The sequence below is a fragment of the Cyanistes caeruleus genome, chromosome 13 (genome assembly GCF_971803275.1).
Source record: "Cyanistes caeruleus chromosome 13, bCyaCae1.hap1.1, whole genome shotgun sequence".
In the NCBI taxonomy this organism is placed as follows: domain Eukaryota; kingdom Metazoa; phylum Chordata; class Aves; order Passeriformes; family Paridae; genus Cyanistes; species Cyanistes caeruleus.
In genome coordinates this window covers 18,228,971-18,246,184 of record NC_141713.1, presented here as the reverse complement: position 1 = coordinate 18,246,184, position 17,214 = coordinate 18,228,971, and the positions used below count along the sequence as shown (strand labels likewise).

The window sequence follows — 17,214 nt, the reverse complement described above, 5'->3', positions numbered from 1 at the left end:
TCCTCCCTTGCTGTTACTGGGTAAAATTCCCGGCACAGCATTCTCCCTTGCCGGGATTCCAGCCTCGCAGCCTTCCCCCCACGAGCCGGACTCCGGGGTTTCCAGGCGTTTCTTTCCACTCCCTCCTCTACGATCCCTAAATTGCATTTCCCAGCTGAGCGCAGGTGTCAGCGCTGGATGGAGAGTCCCGAAGCTCCTCCGGGAAGGAGCGGGGATCCCGGGAAGCACAGCAGCGGTCGCTCCATCACGCCAGGCCCTGGGACAAGGGGACATTTTGTTCAGCCGAGGAGCACTGTGCTGGCAGCGTGCCTGCAGCCGGAGCCTGTGCACCTAACCGGGAGAAAATGGAAGTAGGACAGAGGGAAGGGACTGAGCCCCGGCTGGATGAGGGCTCCCGGCTGGCTCCGGCCCCCAGCGCCCCAGGCCACGTCTCCAGGTCGAGCTGCCTGCTCAGCTCTCCTGCCCCGGGCCAAATTTCAGCCCCCGCTGGGGTGACCCCTCCAGTGGAGCCGCTGCCTGTTCCAGCTGGGAGCGGGATCACACCCAGCAAACAGAACACTCACGGCACCGAACTGCGTTGGCCCCTGCCACTTCCGTTTGACACCCTCCCTCCAAAAACAGCCTTTCGTTCCCAACAGGAATTGTAACGCAAATATTTATTTCTCCAGCTCAGCTCATGCTTTTAAAAGGGAAACTATGAGGCATCATCTGGAGCCGGCGGGAAGCTGCAGCCGCTTCCCTGTTGCTCTCCATCAGCGCACACAGCTCCTCTCCGGCTGTACTACCTCTCCTTCCCTCGCTGGAGGACCTTGGAAGACTGCTTTAGGGCAGTAACCTGAGCTGCAGCTTTCTCTGCCCTAAGGGATGCACAAATCTTCCATCCAGATGCCCACCTCCGTGTTTAATTGCCCGACGGAAGGAAAGGCGTGCTGACAGGAGGCTGAATGCGGTCTCCCGCTCGGTGCTCTCCCTGCAGATATCTGCCAGCCAGGGAGCCTGGAGGTGGGAACTTTTGAGGGATGGGGAGGTTAAGGCAGCCCAGGTGCTCATCCTCTTTCCCTGGGCCAGCTGCTTCGCATGCCAAAAAAATAACACTGAAAACAATAAATTTATTGAAAGAGACAGCTCCGAACGCTGTGGGGCCAGGGTTCCCCTTTCCCTGCTGGGGAAGGGGAGCAGAGGGCAGCCCCCTCCCATAGCCAGGCCAGTTCCTGCTGCCCCCTGGTATCATCAAGAGCGGCTGCACAGCCAGATGGTCACACACAGTCTGCACAGAAACACGGCTTTTCTGGGAAAAACACAGGGTGCAAGGGCAGGATACAAGTGCACCCCTATCTGCAGGTGGCCATCCCCACTCTCAGGATCTCCTTTGGAGCATTTCCATAGAGAGCTGGGAGAAGGGTCCCAAACACTGCCTTGAGCTTGATGTTTCATCTCTTTCCTTTTCATCCTCCTCTGGAAACCAACCTGGGGACAGTGAGAACAATCATTTCATCCCCTTAAAACCAGGCAGGGGGAGCAGCCGGTGCTTAAAAAGTGGGATTGGGCTGGGATGAGAAAGACAGGACAAAAAACCTGAAGTACCTCGATGTGCAGAGAATTAAACCCACACAAGCGTTTCCTCTGCTCCAGTCAGCACTGGAACCAATTTTTCAATCCCTATTTGGGAGGCACAGCACGCATCCACCCTTAGGTAGCAGGAAGACGCTCAAGAATTTGTCTTTCTGAGAAACCTTTTATTTGGCACGATCAATGGTAGCGTTTTTCAGAGCGAACCCATTCCTTCCTCCCCCCACTGAGAAAAGCCTCGAGGAGAAAGAGGCTTCTGCTGTGCGTGCACCGCACAAAGCCCTGTTCCGAGGCAGGTCCTGCTGCAACGCAAGGAAATTTAGATTTTCCCAAGAAGGTGTGGCTGTGGAAAGTCCAGCCTTTGGATTTACAGCAGCTCACTGCAAACTTGGTGTTAGTAACAACTTTCATTGGAAAGGCCTCAGAAGACAGCTGGATCAAAGGCTGACAAGCCCCGATTTCCAGGGCTGGGAAGGTGGGGCTGCTGCAAGGGTCACAAGCAGCAGCTGCACCTCCCGAGGTCCAAGCACTGTTCCTATGCTGGAGTTTTGCCAAGATTCTAACAGAAGCAGGGTCAGGAGCTGAACTGTATCCCTGTGCTATGGGGACAGATCATTTCCCAACTGCTTTAGCGAAGAACCAGACAATCCTGTTAAGGCCTCACAGAAGTCCTGGCAAAAAGTATGTAATAACAACAAATAGAAAGAATCCAGCAACACCTGAGGCAAGATATTCCACTGTCATCCCCTTTAACAAAGCCATCCTATCATCATTACTCTGCCCCCTCTCAGTAACACGAGGCACAGTGAGAAGCAAGGAGCCTTTTCCCTGCTCCCTGCCCAACTGGCCTGTCCCAGCAGTTTAACTCTCCATCTGGCTCACTGCTCCATCCTGGCCCTCTGGGCACGTTTCTGGCTGAGGGGTGGACAAGTGTTCCAGCTCGTAGTGTCCGTTCCTCGCAGCCGCCTCGCAAGGCTGGCCCTTTTCCTCCGCCAGCTTTTTACTCCTCTTGCTCTCGATGATCTGCTGGAGCTGCCGCCCGGCGTAGTCCGGCTTGGCCGTGAGCACGGTGGCGGGCACGGTGAGCCCCAGGATCTCAGGGACCATGTAGGGCCGGAGCCAGCCCACCAGCGGGGTGCTGCCAGGGGTGTAGTGGGTTTGTTTGTGGTAGAAAAGCAGCCCGTCGACCTGTGGGCAGGACAGAGAATGAATGAAAGGGCAGAGCTGAGGCTCCTGCAGGTGAATGACCAGGCACCAGACAATGGCTCTGCTCTCTGTTTGCTGGCCAAAACCACCAGCTGGATCATTTTTCCTCAAGCAGTGCAATAAATAGCGGAAGGGAAAGAAGAAACCTGCAGAGCTCCTGCCCTGAAAGATCAGCGGCTCCCAGATGGCTTTAAATTGTCAAAGGCAAATGAGTCCAGTCTGGTGTCAGCACAGAGCAATGTCCTCTGGATGCTTTCATCCCATTCTGCAGAAAAGCCAGAGAGTTTCTGAATAAGGCAGCCCACTTTACTGGATTAGGGTTATTTTAAATAATACATTTGGAAAGTAATTAGCCCGAGTGTGTGACGCCAAGGAGCCCCGATTCCTAACAGCTCTTTCAACTGGCTTATGCCAAAAAATTTCTTAATGTTTCCCAGGAGAGAGCTTCTCTTAGCAATCAGTGACAGTTAAGGGTACTCAGGACTTTAAAGGTTTAGGCCCTAACTCTTGTGCTACTATTTCCACACTCTGCAGTGCTGCAGCTGGCTGACGTTTTCCCCACTTCCCCGTGCTCAGGGATTCTCATCTCCCCTCTTCCCACACTTCCCAGGGGTGTGCTCTGTGAGGCTGGATCCTGCTGTCAGGCTGACTAATGCTGGAGGTGGTGCTCCTCTTAGCTCAGCTTCACAAGCTCTTAAAAGGCCATTTGGCTATGAGGAAAAGTGGCTGAGTGGGCAGAAGAGGGGAGAACAAGAGCCCACTTCAGGAGGAACTGCTCTCAGGCCCCTCCCTGATCCTACAGCCCCCAGAATAGAAACACTGGCTGAGCACCAAGCAGCATATATCCACTTCTACCACACAGATGCTAACCTCTGGCAGAGAGGGTAAAACTTCTGGCAATATTCTGTCCAAAATTTTCAGTCACTGTTAACATCTTGCAAAATCAAAAAAAGGGGGATTTCTGTGCTAGGAAAATGTAAAACCGGAACAGTAAACATCATGATGAGCTTGTGCAACCCCTCTGGATATACAAAGTGAAAAGCTTTTCCCCCACCCTGCCTCCCAGGAAGAATCAGATTCTGCAGCACTCCAGCATATCCAGCCCATTCCTGCGGGTGCACGGCACTCGATGAGCAATGGGGATTCTCCAGCACCCACAGGAATGTTTTGGTAAAGATCAGAGCCTGGAAAGGCCTTCCAGATTCCTCCAAATACCTTCCCCAAGCTAGAGAATTCAAAGGAGTTCAGCCTGGTGGAGTTAGGTCATGTTCTCCATTGCCTGATTTAAGTGACTACTATATTCCTTCTCATTTATTTAATTTGTTGGCTGGGTCCCTACCCTGAGTCACCACAGTGACAGTGGCCACAATCAGAACAAGGACTGACGCTGTCCCTAAATGACTGAACCTGAGGAGAGACTGGCCTGGCAGGAGTTAACATTCCACAGCCATGTTTTCCAGATTTTAGGTGCTTAACAGTCCTCCCATTCCTAAACATCAGGGTTTCTCAGAGGCTTTGGCTCCCCTGCCTCTGTGGAAAGCATGGTTTTACTCAGATCTGTGAGAAAGACAGTAGCTCTTAAGATCCACTCCAAAAACCACTTGAGATTCAAAGCCAGTCAACTGATCCAAAGTCCACTGAATTCTGGGGAATAAGAGTCCACTGGATAGAGTGGATCAGGCATTAGCTCTGAGGTTACAGATTAACCCTGAAGACCTGGATCTAAAAGAACTGACCTCCTCTGTGGCCACCACACACACAGGATCCCTGTCAGGCTCAACAGATGCTGGGTCCAGACCTAAGACCACCTCTGTTACCCTTCATCCATAGTCAGGATGTATTTTGCCTCCTGTGAAGTTTATTCTGCTCTATGCCCATGGTAGAAGGTGTTTTTAGGGATTTTTGGGCTCCCTCTTGTGGCACACCGCAGACACCCACAGCTCCCTTCTTCCTGGAAAAAGCATCAAGGTTCCTGTGCTGCTGGGGCTGCTTTGGGCCAACCTACACCACGCTTTGCTTCTTGGGGTCACACCCTGATATAGCAGAGGGCCTGGAGGGGGCAAATCACCGCTGGATGACACAGCTGGAGGCTGTTCAGCTCCATCTCCTGCTCCACAGTTTTGCAACAGCCTCTTCTGTAGCATACAAGTTTGCTGCTCTGACTGCAGCGGGCAAATGCTCCTCAGCTTTACCTCATGGGAGTAGATGCCTCAGGAAGGAAGGAAGACTTTACGTGGGAAAACCAGGAATGACTGTTTTTACAGAGACACTCAGAGCATTTATTATTGAGCAAGGCAGCTGTAAGAAAGCTGGGAAGCCCCTTCAATCCATGTTCAGAGCAGAGTCTGGCAAAAGCAGCGAGGGGTTGGGACTTTCCAACTTGTTCTGATGACTGTCCTGGCTTTCACAAGCAGAAAGCAAAGCCAGCCCTCACAGCCAAGTCAGTGGTCTTAACTTAAACCTACACTCTTTTAACTCAGGACTGGAGAGCATGAGAGACACTGTCACATCAATGTGGCTTTTAGCTTCTTGTGGGACAAGAAATCTCTGTGGAAGTTGCTCCTGACATAGGGCTGAGACTGGGCATTCCCAGAAACAGCTTGCAGCCACTGGAGGAGCTTCTGGCTCACAGATGTTGTCACTGTCACTGGGTTGGAATGCCACTGCCTCCTCCATCCCCTTCCCTTGCAGTGACAAGTCAGCCAGGGCAGGCAAAAGCAGCCAGAGCTGATTCCACAAGGGTCTGCAACTCACTGCTCACAACCACATGGAACAGAGCTGGGTGGCACATGGATTTTCCTGTTCTGCCCTCCCCCAAAGGGCAGAACAGCACAGCAGCTGTGTCAGGGGAAATTTAGAGTGGATATTAGGAAAAGGTTCTTCCCCCAGAGGGTGGTCAGGCACTGGAATAGGCTCCCCAAAGCAGTCACCAGCCCCAAGGCTGCCAGAGCTCAGGCAGCCTTTGGACAACACTCTCAGGCCAATCTCAACAATCTCAGGTGGGATTCTTGATGCAGGGCCAGAGCTGGACTTTGATGCTACTAGCAGGTCCCTTTCCACGTAATCTTGTATGATTCTACTTTTAAAGCTGATGAAGCAAACACAGGTGTCCTGCTCAGTCATTTCTGTCACAGCCAACTGTCCCCAGCTCCAGTACACCTCAGGCACCCATCATGAACCCCCCAGAAGCCATTGGGAACTTACCACCACCCTTCTTCTTCCTCCCCAGAAAACAGCCAGGTGCCTTGTTGAGAGAACCAACGCCATGCAGGGCAATGGTCAGTACCAGTTTTGGCTCTAAAAAGGTCAGCTGTCCATCACACTGCTATGTGAACCTGAGTTGTGCTGCTTCTGGAAGCAGCCTGAGTGTCCTCTCATCCCAAAAGGCTCTTTCAGGCACAGCCAACTGCAGCAAGGGCAGCGCAAACTCAGGGAGTGCCATGGTTTAACTCTTGCCCATTTGTGTGGTTGAATGAGGTTGGTGACAAGGCAACAGATCAAACACAGGCATAAAGGCATCCATCCCAACTTGGATGCAACTTGGCAAACTTTCTCAGCAGCCTTAGGAGAGCAAATTCCCAGAGAGAGGAGATACACCTCTCTCCCAGTACTGGCAGAGCTGTTGCTAAGGCTGGGGTCCAGGCTCCCACCTGTGTGTTCTCACCTCAAAGGGAAAGTCTGTAGCCAGCAGCTCACACAGGCTGTCCGAGGAGCAGGGGAAGTTCTGCAGGCCCACAAATTTGTACTGAAAGAGTAAGAGAGAGTTAGAAGAGGCAACTTTCTGGTCTACAGGAGAACAAGCTGCTGAATCCAGCGCTGGTGTGCAGGCAGCTAAGAAGGAAGGATTCCTCTGGTGCAGGATCTGGCATAAGAGGGAAAGGGTGAGGAACAGCTCCCACGTACTCCTGATATCTTTTTTCCCAAGCACCTAAGACTGCAGGAAGGACTTTTCAGGATACCTGACCCAGAACTGCTCTTCTAACCAAAATAGAAAATGATGACCTCCGGGCAGGATGCAAAGCAGACAGATGTCTGCTCCAGGCTGCTGGCTCAGCCAAGCAAATCTTTCCACCCAGGAACTGAAAGCTGAAACGAACCCCCCCTTCATTCGGTAGTTATCTTCTGGATATTCCTGTTTGGAGTCAGGACAGGATGTTCTCTGAACACAGACACCCTCACTGCAGTCAGCCCAATTTATCACTGAGATGCTCAGCTCACAGGAGCTGCTCTGCTTGGCCGTGTCTGAGCAGACAAATCTCTCGTGTCTGTGCCCAAAAATCACATTCCCTGCTGCAGTGGGCTCTAGGTCTGACCCCCATCTGTAAGTCTTCAAAGACAACTTTTTATTCTGGCTCAGCAAGGACTCCGGGTGGCAAGCCAGCATTCATCCTGACAACTTCAATGATCAGTTTAAACAGGGGGAAGGCTTAAAGCTTTACAAACCCACAAGACTGCAAGAATAAACCCCATTGTAGTCAGGCTGCCAACCAATGCTGCTCCTGAAGAAACCACGCTGTTTTCCATTCCATTACAAGGGGAAGCTAAAAACAGCATGGAAGTTAGCTGATACCTTGCAGGGTGATCTCCCTCAGCACTTTGGATGGGGGGATAAAACCCCACTGAACTCATTTACAATATGCAGTGGTTCTATTTACATCCTGACCATGGCATCCCATTTCATAAGAGCTACACTTTGAAGCCTGATCTGTGAGGGGAAAGGAAGAAAAGGAAAAAAAGCTTCCACTTGTGAAAGAAACTGCTGAAGCCTGCTGAACAGGAGAGCTTCCCCCCCAGCCTTCTCCTGAGTACAAAAGGACTTACTGGATTAATCCTGCTTTTCTCTCCCAGCCCTTCCTCCTCTTGGATTTTTGAGGAGAGCCAGAAGAATCTGAAGTCAGTCTGTGAAAGGAGCCAGAGTTAGTGACCATTCACCACTCATCACCTGACAGCATCTACCGAGTGTCTCTGCTCTTCTACACTCATCTGGGAGATTTACAAACTCAACTTCATTTGCAGAGACCCCAAACCCTGCTGCTCCCCCCAGAACATGTACACAGTTATCCAGCAGCCCTAAAGATGTGAAGATGCTGGTGCTTAGGAGAAATACCCACCTTTTGCGGAGTGAGCTACATGCTGTGCTGGAGCAAAGCAGCTCAGGAAACACCAGGGAGGGCAGGGACTCAGTACCTGGCAGTCATAAACAGGGTGTCCTCTCCAGCACATCACGTCCAGGATATAGTAGGTCTGCTTGGCCTCGTTGTAGATGCAGTCCAGGATGCTGTACACTGCACACACAAACACAGGGAAGTCCAGACCTCCAAACACTGTCCAACCCAGCTGGCAAATACCAGCTCCCAGCTCTTCAACATTAATCCTGCCCTGATGCAAGACTGCAGTGTGCAGAGGGATCCCCTTCTGCTAACAGATACTGCAGCCACAGAAGGCCTTGAGCTTGAAGAGTCCCACATGGGACAGCAAAGGGTCCAGCCAGAGGCACAACAAGTAAGGGCATGTTTCAGAAAACGGCATTTGCTGGACAATAAGCCTCTCTTTATGGGGCAAAAAAAATGAGTTCCAAGAGGAATTAAGGAATGACACCATACAAAGGTCTCTGTTAGAGGACAGAGAGGTTGTTGGGGTTTAAGAGTGTCAGTCAAGCAGGAAGCTTATTAAAAGATGTGGCAGGACATGGGACAATGGTTTTAAACTGGAAAAGGGCAATTTTTGATCAGATGTTAGGAAGAAATTCTTTCCTGTGAAGGTGCTGAGTCCCTGGTGCAAGTTGCCCCGAGCAGCTGTGGCTGCCCCATCCCTGGAAGTGTCCAAAGCTTGGAGCAACCTGGTTTAGAGGGAGGTTCCCTGTCCTTGGCAGAACAGTGGAACAAGATGAGCTTTAAGGTCTCTTCCAACCCAAACCATTGGGGGATTCAATATGCTTATCTAGCATAAAGGCATCTGATGTTGTTCCCATCTAGTTATCTCCAGAGATACAGAAACAGGCCTGAAGCTGACCACCCCTAGCACAAAAAAGGGGCACAGCTGCGGGACTTGGGGGAGCTGCAGAAACAACATTGGGCCTGTCAGCACACACAAACTCCCAGGCACTTCCCCTCTCTCTATCCCAAATGCCTCCTCACATCTGTACCTTTGTCACTGGTTGAGTTGTGCCGGTTTCCCCCTGGCAGCAGGGATGGGAACCTGTTGACACAGAAGCCACTCTTGGTGTAAGCTGCTGTTGTGCCCTGTGAGGAAAAAAAGAGGAAAAAACCCAGTCAAGCCAGTTTTATGTTGGCTGTGAATGGGTACAGGTCCTTTAGCAGCTGGTGGAAGCCCACTTACCCTGGAGGCCACAACAAGAGCCCTTTTCCCGACAGGACACACCACCACAACCCACTCTTGCTCCAGATCTGAGGGGACATCTACCAGCCACTCCGACAGCATCAGCTACGGAGAGTCCAGGGAGAAGAACCAGTCAGCAACAAATCTCTTGAAGTTATGGACAACAGACAGCTCAAGGGTAAAGCAAGGTTTTTGACTTTGCTTTGATGGCTACACTGGGTACTTTAGAGGCAGTTGGCACTGCTTGTCACCCACCAAAGGGCTTCTTCCTCCCCTCTAATGAAGTCCAACCTGCCTAACACATTCTTCCCCAAGTCCTTCTTTTGCTTCCCAGCTGCTGACTGAGCTTCAGACCACAGCACAGGGCTCACAGCCCTTGTTTGGGCAGCCCACACCTTGGTCCCCATTCCAACACTTTATTTTTAAAAACATAGCAGGGATTAGAGATTTCAAAATGTTAGGAGTAAAGAGCCTGGACAAGTTAACCTCTTCAGAGGTTGCCTAGATGGCTGTGTGTTATCTAGGACCAATACAGCACCCAGGCTGATGAAACCCAGCTGAGTTTGCCCTTCTTTCCTTTCCAAACACAGGGAAAACCAGAAATCTTTAGCTGAATACTGCCTAATGGGTTACTCATGCTCCTGGCTGAGCTGAAATCTCCTAAAGTGGAGAACACAGTGATGCAGAGGCTGGAATCAGTGACCTTCGAGGTCTTTTCCAACCTAAGTGATTCTAAAGCACATCCCATCTCCATGTGTTCTCCATTTGAACTTAGAGTGTTCTGGAGGTGAACTAAGCACAGTTTCTCTGCGAGCACCAAGCCAGGCCAGACACGCTCCTCTCAGCCCCCAAATGGCCAGCACCGGGGCCTCAAACCACCGCACACCCCTGCCCCACGAGGATGGCTCCTCACCTGATTGGCGTAGCGCTTGGGCAGCTTTCTGCCAGCATCCACGTCCATCGCCTCTTCCTCCGCATCTTCCCCTTCTCTGTCCTCGTCCTCGCTCTCCACCCCTGCCCAGTCGTCCTCCGCCAGCCTTCTGGCATGGTTCACGTAGTCCAGCCGCCTCCTGGGGTCGAGGAAACAACCCGGCGGGCAGGCAGGTCACCCACGGCGCGCACAGCCCGGCCCGCTCCCCACGGGCAGCTCCGGCCCGCTCCCCACAGGCAGATCACCCCGGCCCGCTCCCCACAGGCAGGTCACCCCGGCCCGCTCCCCACAGGCAGATCACCCCGGCCCGCTCCCCACAGGCAGCCCAGCCCGGCCCGCTCCCCACAGGCAGCCCAGCCCGGCCCGCTCCCCACAGGCAGGTCACCCCGGCCCGCTCCCCACAGGCAGCCCAGCCCGGCCCGCTCCCCACAGGCAGGATCCCCCAGCCCGCTCCCCACAGGCAGGTCACCCCGGCCCGCTCCCCACAGGCAGATCACCCCGGCCCGCTCCCCACAGGCAGGTCACCCCGGCCCGCTCCCCACAGGCAGGATTCCCCGGCCCGCTCCCCACAGGCAGGGCACCCCGGCCCGCTCCCCACAGGCAGCCCAGCCCGGGCCGCTCCCCACAGGCAGGGCACCCCGGGCCGCTCCCCACAGGCAGCCCAGCCCGGGCCGCTCCCCACAGGCAGATCACCCCGGCCCGCTCCCCACAGGCAGGTCACCCCGGCCCGCTCCCCACAGGCAGCCCCGGTCGGCGTAACGCGCCCCGCGCTCCCGTCCGCCCGCTGCGGCGCTCACTCTCTCTGGATGCGGAGCAGGCGCTGCCGGCGCTCGGCCTGTCCGGGGCCGCCGCGGGGTTTGTAGGCGGCCAGCCGGGGGTGCGGCGCAGCCGGGCTGCAGGGCCCCGCCAGCCCCACGCCCGCCGCCAGCGCCGCGCTCAGCTCCTCCATGGCAACCCCGCGGCCGCCGCGCTTCCGCCCGCGCCGCTCCCCCGGCCGCAGCGCCACTGCGCGGCGCGGAGGCCCCGCGCCCCCACAGCCCGCTCGGCCCGTGCCTCAGTTTCCCTCGGGCACCGGGACGGGGCGCTGCGGGCCGGGACCGGGCACGGGTTGAGGGGGACGCCCCGGCAGGGACGCGGGAGCGGCCGCAGCCCCCGCGGGCGGGGATTCGTGCCCCCGGGGCCGGCTGCCTGCAGAGGGCAGCGTGCGGCTGGCCGGGCCGGGCCGGGCCGGGCCGCTCCCCGCCGCGGAGCGGGCGGCGGAGCGGGGAGCGCGGAGCTGCCCTGCGTCACGGGAGGCTGGCGGCCGGCTCCGCCACCCCTTCGGCAACGGGAGCAGCCCCGGCAGCGGCAGCGGAGCAGCCCTGGCACTCCCCCGCCATAGCCAGTGGCAACGGGACCGGCCCCGACACCGACACGGGCACCACCGCCTCCGTCCTGCGTGAGATTTACGGATTTCGGGGAAAAACCAAACGCCACCAACCATCAGGAAAGTCGGCCCGGGAAGGAATTACAAAATCCCGGGATCACCGGGAGGTTTGGCAGGGTTCGGGGTCGTTCCCGGCGCTCTCTCAGCCCCCACCGACGGGAAATTTAGGGTGTTTTATCCACAGGAGCCCCGAGAAAAATCGCTGTGGATTTATTTCCTCCTTGGCAGCCAGGGGTTTTCCTCCCGGAGAGTGAAACCTCAGGATCAGCCTCCCAGAGAGATAAACCCTGCGTGGACATGGCAGAGCCCGGCTTTTGGGCCGGCCGGGACTCACATCCCGGAGGAGCCAGGGGAACGCCGCTCGCTTGACTGGCAATCTTGTTTTTATCCAGGGAATGTCGTTTTTAAACGGGGAATGTTTTTTTTAACCGGGGCGCCGGGATCGGAGGGGTCACTTGGACATTGGGACATTGGCGTCGCCTCGTAAGGGATTTTTTTTTTTTTTTTTTTTTTTTTTTTTTTTTTTTTTGTTATTTTCCTGGGAAAGCAGCCAAGCCATTTCCCACAGCGCGTGGTGGTGATCCCGGAGCCGCGCGAGCCCGCGGTATTGCCGGGGGTGGGGGGGCTGTTTTGGCCGGGGGGGATTGCGTTCCGCTGGCTCCCCCCCTGTTCCCGACCCGGGACCGGCCATGGCGTTGAAAGCCAGAGCGCTTTACAACTTCCAGAGCGAAAACAAAGAGGAAATCAGCATCCAGGAGAACGAGGAGCTCGTCATCTTCAGCGAGAACTCCCTGGACGGGTGGTTACAGGGCCAAAACAGCCGTGGGGAGACCGGCCTCTTCCCTGCTTCCTACGTCGAGATCCTCCGCTCCCGCTCGGGCTCCAACTACACGGACTATTCCAGCAGCCCTGTCGGTTCCCCGGGGCACGATTCCTCCTTGTACTCAGCATCCCCCAACCCTGGCATCTCCTACCAGGGCAGTTTTGAGGATGATGATGATGATGATTGGGATGACTGGGACGATGCGTGCACGGTGGTGGAGGAGCCCCGGAGCGCGCCGGGCACCAACGGGCACCCCTCGCCCAGCCTTCAGTACCCAGCGGCCTACGGCCACCACCAGCACGCCGGGTACCGGCCCAAGCCGGTGCTGGAGAGGCAGGACAGCATGAGCTCCTCCAAGAGGGGCAGTGTGGTGGGGAGAAACCTCAACCGCTTCTCCTGCTTCGTCCGCTCTGGGGTGGAAGCCTTCATCCTGGGCGATGTGCCCCTGATGTCCAAGATCGCCGAGACCTACTGCATCGAGATGGGCTCCAGAGGCCCCCAGTGGAGGGCCAACCCCCACCCATTCATCTGCTCCGTGGAGGACCCCACCAAGCAAACCAAGTTCAAGGGCATCAAGAGCTACATCTCCTACAAGCTGACCCCCAGCAACATCAACTCGCCCGTGTACCGGCGGTACAAACACTTTGACTGGCTCTACAACCGCCTGCTGCACAAGTTCACGGTGATCTCGGTGCCCCACCTGCCCGAGAAGCAGGCCACCGGCCGCTTCGAGGAGGACTTCATCGAGAAGCGCAAGCGGCGGCTGATCCTCTGGATGGAGCACATGACCAGCCACCCTGTCCTCTCCCAGTACGAGGGCTTCCAGCACTTCCTCTGCTGCCGCGACGAGAAGCAGTGGAAGCTGGGCAAACGCCGGGCAGAGAAGGATGAGATGGTGGGCGCCAGCTTCCTCCTCACCATCCAGATTCCCACGGAGCACCAGGACCTGCAGGATGTGGAAGACCGCGTGGATGCCTTCAAGGCCTTCAGTAAGAAGATGGACGACAGCGTCATGCAGCTGACCAACGTGGCGTCGGAGCTGGTGCGCAAGCACGTCGGGGGCTTCCGGAAGGAGTTCCAGAAGCTGGGCAATGCCTTCCAAGCCATCAGCCACTCGTTCCACATGGACCCTCCCTACAGCTTGGATGCCCTCAACAACGCCATCTCCCACACGGGCAAGACGTACGAGACTGTGGGGGAGATGTTCGCTGAGCAGCCCAAGAACGACCTGTTCCTCATGCTGGACACTCTCTCCTTGTATCAAGGGCTCCTCTCCAACTTCCCAGACATCATCCACCTGCAGAAAGGTAAGGTGGCATTCTCCCCAGGAACGGCCCCATGTGAGTGGGAAATGGTGTGGCAAGTGGGATGAGGAAATCCTCCATTGGGTCCTGAAGGGAATGGGGAATGAGGATGGGAGTGGGAACCACTGCCTGTGCCTCGCAGGGAGGCAGTGTGGTCCCTGCTAGCACAGCCCTCCAGTCACCCCAGCCTGGGAGAGTCTGCTAGGGCTGTGGGCTCCAGAGTCTGCCCCAGTGATGCTGTGGACTCCATAACTGCTGCTGGTGCTACCCAAAGCACTGGCTGGGAGGGTCAGCATGGATGTCACTTCCCCCCAGACCATGCACAGGAGCCAGCACTGCTGCTGTTGGCTCTGGGGTGACCTGCCTGGCACCTCTTGTGCGTCCCCACCCACTGCCACTTGTCCCTCCTCATCCTCCCTTTCTGCCAAGGCAGTGGATGGGTGGCCAGCAGGGATACCAGAGCTTGCTCCCCCAGGGCTGGGACATGGCCAGACATGGCCTTGGCTTGGCCAGAGGGGTCAAGGGGGCTGTGCAGGGCAGTGGGATAGAGGACACACAGCCTCTGGGGGCAGCCAGGGTCACACTTTTCAGGAGCATGTCCCTGCACCTCCAAGCCTTGCAGGAAGAGGTTAGCATCCCCCAGGGCATCAGAGCTCCCCATGTCCCATTCTTCCCAGTTCCCTGGATTTGGTGGGATCAGAGGTGGGGAGAAGTGTCTGCTGTTCTCTTCTTGGGGCAGGCAGCAGGCAGGGAGGGCTCGGTGTCCTTTTGCACCCAGGCAGCCACCAGTGTGGGGCCAAAGTCCATACACTCCTCCCCGCCCAGCTCCCCGCAGCAGGGAGGGGACACCCACACCAGTGTCCCCAGAGTCTGGAGGAGAGGTTTTCCCCAGAAAAGGAGGTTTTCCCAGGTTTTCCAGAGGTTTTCCCAGGTTTTCTTCCAGCCAGGGCTCTCTGTGTCCAAGAACGCAGGGATGTCTGTGCATCACTCCACATCCCTGGGGGAGGCTGGGAAGGTAAAGGGGGCCCGTGAGGATTCAATCCTGCCCAGGCAGCTTCCTTGCCTTTCCTCTGAGTGTTGTTTACCCATGGAGAGGGGCTGGATCCCGTCCGGAAGCGAGGCCGCGTGGGCAGAGCGGAAGGCAGGATTTGGCCTCCAAACTTTTCTTCTTCCTTCTCCTCCTCCTCTCCTCTGGGAGCAGGGCTGGCGCAGCGGGAGCACTGTAACCCCGGGTCTGGTGCTCCTGGCAAGGGGCAGTGAGAAGGGAAAAAAGCCCAGCGCGGGCCAGATCCTGTTTTTAGTTTTTTAGCCTCTGTGCTAATGAGGGGGAGGAATGCAGGGCTGGATCCAGGCAGGATTCTTTCGAAACCGAGCTGTAAAAAAACATGGAAGGAGAGAGAAAAACTGGTGTCAGAGCATCAGCTGCTTCTGAGAGTGAGAGATGCTTTCCCAGCCGAGCTCCAGGCACCACCACATGCCCTTGTGACATCCTGGTTCACTGCTTCCTGGGGCTGGGGTCTCCCAGGGCTGCTCCTGACCCCCATTCATGGAATGGCGTGGAATATTTGGAGGGCAGGCTTGGCTGGGATGCTTGACTGTGCTAGCACTGTCCCACGTCAGCTTGGCGCCCCAAGCCTCGAGTCACAGCACTCCAGGAGCCCAGACCCCCAGCTATACATGAGGCTGACTGCCCAGGGATGGGATGGAAAAAGAGCTGGAGATGCCAGAGTCCAGAGGGAAAATGCTCCTGGTCTTTGCCTGCCTGGAGGAGAGGGATGGATTTGACAGGCAAGGGGAGATGCAGGCAGATCCCTCCCTTCCATGGGGCAGGTCTGTGCCTCTGCTTTGGGGCCAGGCCAGCGCCCCGGCACGGGGGAGGCGATGGGATCAAGCGGGGCTGCCCAGGGAAGGGGGCCCGAGGGTCGCACGGATCCCCTGACGCTGCTCCCTGCCTCGCCAGGCGCCTTCGCCAAGGTGAAGGAGAGCCAGCGGATGAGCGACGAGGGCAGGATGGACCAGGAGGAGGCGGACGGGATCCGCAAGCGCTGCCGCGTGGTGGGCTTCGCCCTGCAGGCCGAGATGAACCACTTCCACGAGCGGCGCGTGGCCGACTTCAAGAGGATGATGCAGTCCTACCTGAGGCAGCAGATCGTCTTCTACCAGCGCGTCAGCCAGCAGCTGGAGAAGACGCTGCGCATGTACGACAACCTCTAACGCCTCCTCCCGCTCTGCCCGCAGCCCCTCGGGCCTCCTGTGTCCAGGACAGGCTGAGAATGGACGGGAACTCAACACGCTAGTGACCAAATGACTCGGGGCTTTCTTCCCCCTTCCCAGGCTGGCAGGAAAGGGCTCACCCGCGGACTGGCCGTGCCACCTCTCTCTTTCCCTGGGACTTCCCACCCTGCCACGGGTCTGGCAGGAGCAAGGGGGGGGCACAAGAGGGACAGATGTGGAGGTAACGGTGCTGGGGTCTCTGCCCAGGGATTTTTAGCTTTCTGAAAACCCACTCTCCTGGAGCAGGGGTGGGTGAATCCCAGCCCACTGGGAGAAGAAATCCAAGTGGTCGACATTTTGCACACTAAAAGCTTTTCTGATGGAAAAAAAAAAAAGAGAAGAAAAGAGATCTTTATTTGGAAGAGATTTTTTTGTTTGTTTGTCATGAGATATTTTCAATATTTTCCATTTTTCTGCAGTGTTTTTACAGATCAGTTTTTAACTAGATGCACAGAAGCAAAGAGAAATCTCTCTCTCAAGTATGGCTGCTGACTGGGAAAAAAGAGAAAAAAGGAAAAAAAGGGAAAAAAAAAATAGCCCCACAGCTTTTTCAATAAAATCATTGGTAGAAAAAACACCCACCTCCTTCCCAGAGATGTCTGTGGAAAACAGAGCTGCTCCAGGATCCTGGGGAAGGCTCTGCCTGAGCATCCCCTGGCTTCCTGCCAGCTTTGAACATCCCTGTGCTGTGGGGGGAAAGACCCCAGGAGGGGTTCCCACAGCAACCCCCCTCCTGCTCTCTGAACATTTGCCCACCAAGGGGCGAATCCTGCCCCGTTCTGCCCCGGCCAGGACACTGTGCCGCTGCCTGGGAGACTGCAGGGCTGGCACGGGGGCCTTGTTTTTGAAGGGAAATGGCTGGGATAAATCACAGCGAGGAAAGTTAGGGCTGTCTTGGCCTGGCTCCAGGGATAAAATTAGCCCCGGCATGCAGGCCAGCGGGGTATTGTTAAACTAACAGCGACGCTGGGAATGCTGTGGGCTGCGCTCCATCCTCCCCAGCCCCAGGCTGCAGGGATGAGCACTCTGAGGTACAGCCTGGCACGGAGCCGCCATCCAGGCAGGACATGCTTCTTCCTGCATCCCACAGCCAGGGCAGGCCCCTTCACCGTGGCCCCGTCCCAGCCTGGGTCCATCCCACACCATTCTCACCCTTGCTGTGTCCTGCCGTGGATCCGTCCTACTCCATTACCAACATGCTCTGGCACCATCCCACCCCAATCCCATCCCACCCCAATCCCATCCCAGCCCCATTCCCATTCCACCACAGCTCCATTCTGGCCTGGTCACATCCTAGCCTGGCCCTGTTCCACTCTAGTCCCATCCTACCCAGACCGCATCC

The 17,214-nt window shown here is 56.2% G+C and overlaps 2 protein-coding genes across 2 annotated transcripts; one reads left to right on the top strand and one right to left on the bottom strand.

The window, feature by feature from the left end:
- Positions 1–1,715: 1,715 nt before the first annotated feature.
- On the bottom strand, positions 1,716–11,021 carry SNUPN (snurportin 1). The gene is made up of 8 exons (XM_086849493.1): positions 10,843–11,021; positions 10,028–10,184; positions 9,115–9,219; positions 8,921–9,017; positions 7,963–8,060; positions 7,597–7,674; positions 6,440–6,520; positions 1,716–2,757 (listed from the first exon to the last, which is right to left on the bottom strand). Exons 1-8 carry the CDS (start codon positions 10,992–10,994, stop codon positions 2,431–2,433), a joined length of 1,095 nt encoding a protein of 364 aa, XP_086705619.1. The 5' UTR covers positions 10,995–11,021; the 3' UTR covers positions 1,716–2,430.
- A 248-nt stretch (positions 11,022–11,269) lies between these two features.
- Positions 11,270–16,238, top strand: SNX33 (sorting nexin 33). Its single transcript, XM_023934255.2, has 2 exons — positions 11,270–13,601; positions 15,559–16,238. Exons 1-2 carry the CDS (start codon positions 12,161–12,163, stop codon positions 15,810–15,812), a joined length of 1,695 nt encoding a protein of 564 aa, XP_023790023.1. The 5' UTR covers positions 11,270–12,160; the 3' UTR covers positions 15,813–16,238.
- Positions 16,239–17,214: the final 976 nt, after the last annotated feature.